At 35.4% G+C, this 6,328-nt stretch overlaps 1 protein-coding gene across 1 annotated transcript; it reads right to left on the bottom strand.

The window, feature by feature from the left end:
* Window positions 1-3,600: 3,600 nt before the first annotated feature.
* LOC149880161 (uncharacterized) lies at window positions 3,601-6,032 on the bottom strand. The gene is made up of 2 exons (XM_090070576.1): window positions 5,454-6,032; window positions 3,601-4,974 (listed from the first exon to the last, which is right to left on the bottom strand). Exons 1-2 carry the CDS (start codon window positions 5,694-5,696, stop codon window positions 4,789-4,791), a joined length of 429 nt encoding a protein of 142 aa, XP_089926702.1. The 5' UTR covers window positions 5,697-6,032; the 3' UTR covers window positions 3,601-4,788.
* Between the last annotated feature and the right edge of the window lie 296 nt (window positions 6,033-6,328).

Raw genomic sequence — 6,328 nt, 5'->3', positions numbered from 1 at the left:
TATCATACACAAATTATTCAGAGCCGTACTTGCTAATTAATGTGTTATGGGCTGAAATTTGTAAAACACCAAAGTATTTCAAAAAACTTTGACTGTTTTATTAATTAAACTATATTGATGATTAGTAAGTAAAAAAAAAACTGGCTCAGTTGCGTATATGCAACTGGCTAATATATTTTTTTAAAAAAACTACGCTACTGTATATCACATCATGTTAAAATTAGATGAAATTAGACGAATATGCTATAAATAATGCGAGGATGATATTGGAGAAGCTGCACAAACCCTTCATAAACAACTATTGGTTTAAATTGTACACAGAAACATATATTGAAATTTTTTTGAACAATGAACTATTTTTGAATTTGGCTTCAGCAGGGAAATATTTTCAAGAAAAATTTTTTGGCCAACCACTTCTTATGCATCAAAGGAGGTTTAGGTTTTACAGTATCCTAAACTTTCTTTGATTTAATCTTCACAGATCAATCAGATCACTGGCCACCTTTGAAGTACTCACATGGGCGCCGGCAGGATTTTTTTCAAGGGGGGGCAAAATAAAATTCAAAAGTGATATTTCAAAAACTACAAAAATGCATCAATTAATCAAGTCATTTTATTAAACCAGTGGCAACAGAAAATTAAAGAAAATGTAAAAATAAAAACACAAGAGTTAAATCATTGTTATTCAGTAAATAGATATTGTAGTCGTCTGCGTTCACTGCCAAACTTATTTACAATTTGTTCCATAAACTCAGAATTTCTGGAGCGTATTTTTTCACGATGCACGCTCAGTATGCAAAGCCCAGACAAACGCTCATAATGCTAATAATGCTAAACTATACCAAATAATGCTAAATTATATAATAATATGATTAGTTAAAAAAAATTGATTTATTAAATACAAATTAGACATATTCCAAAAAACAAAACAAAAATTAAAATGCAGCAGGTTAATTCAAGTTAATCAAATGAAATATATATAATTATAATAATCAACATTTAGCTAGCAAAAAACATAAGGTTATATATTATTAAAATGAATATAACACAATAAATAGGAAAAAAATAAATAGAAATACAATACAAACAAGAAACATTTTGCCAACAAACAAAAAAACAACAGCATAAAAAAGTAAATGAAACTGACACATTAAAAAATCATTTGAAAAATTTGATCAGTGCATCCAATTCTTTCTTGGTTAGTTTGAAGTTAATTTGTTTGCGTAAGAACTTTTTTATTGTAATTCGATTTCTTTATTATTATTATTATTTCCTTTATTTTCCTTTTTTTTCTTCCTCTCTTCTTTTTGTTTTCTATATTTCTCCTTTATCTATTGTTTTTTTCTATTTATTCCTTTTTTATTTTTCTATGATCTATTTCTATCATATTTTTTTAAAAATTTTATTCAAACATCTTTTTTTAAAAATATAAAATATGCCTTTATATAAAAAGCTTCCGCCATCGTGGAAGTCATTGCATTCGATGGTAATATTTCATTTAAACTGTTGTTATTTCCATTACGGTGAGTAAACTATAAATGAGTTAAATTGATAAGATATCGAAATAAATAGTTAAAAGAAATTTTGTGAGTATCAAAGTTTGTTTTTTTACTTTTCCAGGGGGGGGGGGCAACTGCCCCACCTTGCCCTTGCCTGCCGGCGCCCATGAGTACTCATTAGGTATATAATACAATATCTTCTGTGATAACAAACCACCAGAATGAATTATTTTCAATTATGTGATTTTTTTGAACACTCCTAAAAACTAACCAAAGATTTCAAAATCCATATCATAATTGTAATCTTACTTGTTAAATTGAAATAGTAACCAAATATAATTTATTAAAGCTATTTATTGAAGCAAGTAATCCAAACCACATGATTTTTGGCATTGTCATAAACAACACTTTTCCAGTTTTAATGTTAATATAATAAAACTGATTGAAACAAAATGACTTGTCGTTTACTACCAAAATCAAAAGAATTCTTATAAAGATCTTTCAATGAAGTATAAATATTAAACAATTTGGATTATTTTGTTGGTTGGAAGATCACATCAAACGATAAAGAACTTTAAAAGGTAAAAATGGAGTCTAGTACTAATGGCATCCAGCATTCTCCTTAAAATAACCTTCCGATCAAATAAAAAGGAAAATTAAACGGAATACTTTTGCACAGCTTTGATTGATTCTGACCTATAACAATATTTCATGCTAAATCTACTTGTTAAAAAGTCAAAAAGATAATGCCACCTTAGAAGAAGCTGTGAAGGTGCTAAATGAAATTCCTCTTCTAAGCTCTAATTTCAAACTGATAAAAATTACAGAAATACAGGATATACTAAAGCTATGCTAAAATCCATACATTTATTTATCATTCCAGATTTCAAAATTCAGTCTCTCCATCATCTTCAAGAAGCTCATGGGTGCTCTCATCTGAGACATTAATTGTTCCTTGCTGTTTAGTTATCCAGCCTGCTGTTTTAGAATGTCTGGCTTTCAACTTATTAAAGATCTTATCTCTGACACCATAAGCATGCAATTGTTGGCATTTCAAGAATGGGTTTAACCTATAGCATAAGACATGATATCATAGTCTCCTCTTTGGAATCTATTCTCGAGCTTAATCATGAAAGGACCCACTTTAGCGACACTTCATTTGACCCTCAGAGAAGTACACTTCAGAGATGGTTGATGTCAACCCAAGTAGCAGCGCTCGTAAGAGCCAGTGCCGGCTACGCCAGTTCTGGCGATCCATTTACGGGGCATTAAAGTTCTATGAATGGCATGCCGGAGCCGATATAAGCCATTGTTGTACCGTGAAAGATTTACCAGAGCTGGTTTGCCACATAGCAACTGCCATGTGGTCCGTTTGCGGCATGCCAGTCCTGGTTAGCTAAAAACGGACCGATATATTTACACAGATGGCACGCCAGAGCTGGCTAGCCACAACTGGACCACTGCTCTAAAACATAACTGAAAAGCGTTTACGGCAATTTTTTTGAAGCAAGTTTTTGACTCTCAAGATGGCGACAGAATCAACGAACGCTTATGTGAAAATTATAAAACTGATTATAATGAAATTTTACATCTTGCAAAGGTGGGCACCCGATAATTTTTTCTTAATCCGATAATCGATATTCCGATAGTTTATTTTCTTAATCCGATAATCGATAGTCCGATAATTTTCCAGATTCACCGGTCCGATAGTCGATAGTCCGATAGTCCGATAGTTCAAAAAAAAGACCAGTCCGATAATTTTAAGCCCGATAATTTAAGTCCGATAATCTTACTTAAAAAAATTAATTGATGAAATTATCTCTTCTCTTGAAAGATCTTGTGTATTAATGTTAAAAAATTCCAGAATAAAAAAATTTCCTCTGAGGTTTTTTTTTAACATGTTGACCTCCAAAATGCATGTTCCGATCATAATTATCTCAAAATATCAAAAACATAAATAACTAAATGCATGTTATAGTTTATCTTGTCACCCAAAGCAGTATGCCATGGTGGTATATTTGGAAAATTGCTGTCCAGCATATAAAAAAAATAACCACAAAAATTTTTGCATTAGAAAATTTCGACAAAAAAGAGAATGCTAATTTTTCCAACATATTTTAGAAAGTTGTAAAAAGAAAACGTACAAAAAATTTATTTTAAGAAAGCAAGGGAAGGTTACCTTTGATAAAAACAAGTTTTTCAAAGTTGTCGGCTGTCAGGTTCGACCGCTTAGGCCTCAAGATATCTGAACCACTACTGAACAGCCTCTCCACAGCTGGAGAGGAGGGGAGGGGGTGTTGTACTTGAGGAACATATCCAACCAGGCAACTCTGTGGAGCAGGGGGAACTGGTCATAAGAGACACGTAGTTTACTGTTCACTCTGATTCTGTTCCACTCATCGTAAGCTTTTTAAATGTCCCCCTCAAGGACACCCTTTCTTGCCAACAGATCGTCGTCGTCCCTCATGTACTTGAAGGGGTCCTCCTCATCTTCTTTCTGCATCTGGCCAGTCTCTCCACCAGTCTCTTCTCCAGGGCTGGCCCTGATCACCATCTGTCTGACGATTTGCCTCTTGATGTCACCTTTCAAGGCTGGGTTAAGATACCCAACCACACTTAGCTTGAAATGGGGGTGGAGGGCAGTGGCCACTAGAAGGTCCTTATCCTCAAACATCTTCTCAAACCTCCCCTTCAAGGCCACACGTGGATTTTGAGGGTTCTCCAGCAGGTATGTTATCAACGCCTGCCCCTCAACAATGCTGTTATCCCTCAAGCCTGCTACTTGGTCCTTCATCAGCTTAATAGTAGGCAGGAGAATGCCCATATAGGCATTCACTTCAGACTGCAGGGTGTCCAGGCATGTTGCAACCGGTTTCATTATCTTGCAGTACTGAGCGAGCAGGTCCTTATCAGTACTGTACAAATAAGGCAAGCTTTGCTTAAGCATTACAGCATTCAGCTTTTCCATCATATCTCGGTCCTCCAGCACCTCAAGCAGAGCAGCACAGGAATCGTAGTATGAGTTCCAGCGTGTCACCCCTGGTGTCTGAAGCTTTTTACCGATGGCCTCCTTGATCTGATTGGCCGCCACTGTCCTCCTGTTCTGACAATTCCACAATGCCTGTGCCTTCCCATCTGTCTTAGTGAAGGGAGCCCTCCCACCATAGTTCCAGCCTGGCACCTTAGAAATTATATTAACATTTAAAATTACGTTTAAAAATTGATAAGTTAGAGTTAGTAACAAATAATTAAATAATACTTAACTTAACTTAAAATATTCTATTAAAACTTAAGTGTAAAAAATCATCTTGCTAATGTCTGATGTTGCCATCAAGTTGACTGTGTGGGCTGCACAGCGGCGGTGCTTGGGCAGCTCTTTGCAGACCTCATCATCCATCCACTCCTCCAGGAGGTCCTCCACCAAGATGGTCATGACAACAGCCTCATCAGAGTCAAGGTCAGGGTCACAATCCTCCTGAATTCATTAGTGAATTAGAAAATAAATAAATAATAAGGTAATAATAACTAATATGTATGGTAATAACAACATTTAAAATAGTTTAAACTAATCTATTTCTTTCAAAAAGAAAAGAATGGATGAAATCCACATTCAAATAAATTTCTTATTGGATGAGCTCTTCTTAAATCAGGGGTCTATATATTGGGAAATACCCCGGGTGCAGGGGGAATATGGTCCCAGAACCATACACAAATATATATTTTTTTAAATATAAAAGGGGAAAAAAGTTCACAAAGGGGAAGGGGGGGTATGGTTTTTTATCAAATATATAGATTCCTGTCTTAAAATAATTCCAATACTAATCAAATTTTAATTGATTAAATCTTTTCATTTTAGCAACATTTCTTACTCAATCTAAGCTGTTCAATAAGCAAAAGTGAAACTTTAAAATTAAATCATTGAATTTTTTTTTTTTACAATAATGATTAGCCTACCTCTTCAAACTCCTCTTCACCCTCCTCTGCATCTCCACCCAGCAGGATCTTGCAGGCGGCAACATAGTTAGCACCATTGTCAGTTGTTGTGCTGATGACCTTAGTGGAGATGCCGAACTCCTGGTGCAGGTCGAGCATGACCCTGGCGAGGTAGGCACCAGTTTGCTGGACTTTTATCTCCTTTATGCCCAGGATAGCATTTTTTCTGTCGAGGTTGACAGGGTCGATATAATGCACTGTCATTCCAATAAAGGCCCTGTTGTGGGCGCTCCAGCTGTCTGCTGTGGTCGCCACATAGCTGACTTTTGCCAGGAGATTGGTCAGGATGCATTTGGCCTCCTCTCCTCTCACGGCTATGTCCCTGCTGAGCTTCCTCCTGGAAGAGACAATGAAGTTTGGATTCAGCAGTTTCAAAAAATCCCTCAAGGCAGGAGAGTCTGTCAGGTGAGCGGGCACAATGTCTTTTATGAAGAAGTTATAGTAGAGATTAAGGGCCTTTTTCTGGTCAAGTTTCTCTTTCAAAGCGTACTCGATGCTGTTTTGTTTCTTCGCAGGAGGAAGGACCCCGCCTTCTGAAGTGTCACTGAAAAAAAAGAAAAAATTTACAACAAACCTATTTAAAGAGACTTTCTTACTATCAGTGTTCCAGATCTGAAACTTTTTGATATAGATCCATATCCGAAGTTAAGGATCCAGCTCTTAATCTAACCTTTTTACAAACATGTACAGAAAAAAATTGTTCCCTTTTCATATTAAATGGGAAATTCTGTAACATAAAACATGTGAAGTTGCTGATAAAAATTTTTTATCATATAACATTTAACATATTTTACAACAGAATCTGTTGTAAAATATGTTCTGTATACAGGTATCTG

The sequence above is a fragment of the Hydra viridissima genome, unplaced genomic scaffold (assembly GCF_058129835.1).
Source record: "Hydra viridissima isolate aposymbiotic clone 2 unplaced genomic scaffold, HvirCarnegie_v1 scaffold_13, whole genome shotgun sequence".
Taxonomy (NCBI): Eukaryota; Metazoa; Cnidaria; class Hydrozoa; order Anthoathecata; family Hydridae; genus Hydra; species Hydra viridissima.
Note: the sequence above shows the minus strand (reverse complement) of the source record. Positions and strands in the feature narration are given on the sequence as shown.

Bases quoted from the DNA above. Each gene is read 5' to 3' on its own strand.
- LOC149880161 (XM_090070576.1), bottom strand. From the start codon at position 5,696: ATGACAGTGCATTATATCGACCCTGTCAACCTCGACAGAAAAAATGCT. The intron at 4,975-5,453 runs GTAGGCTAATCA...TAATGAATTCAG, and splicing joins GTGAAGAGGAGTTTGAAGAG to GAGGATTGTGACCCTGACCT.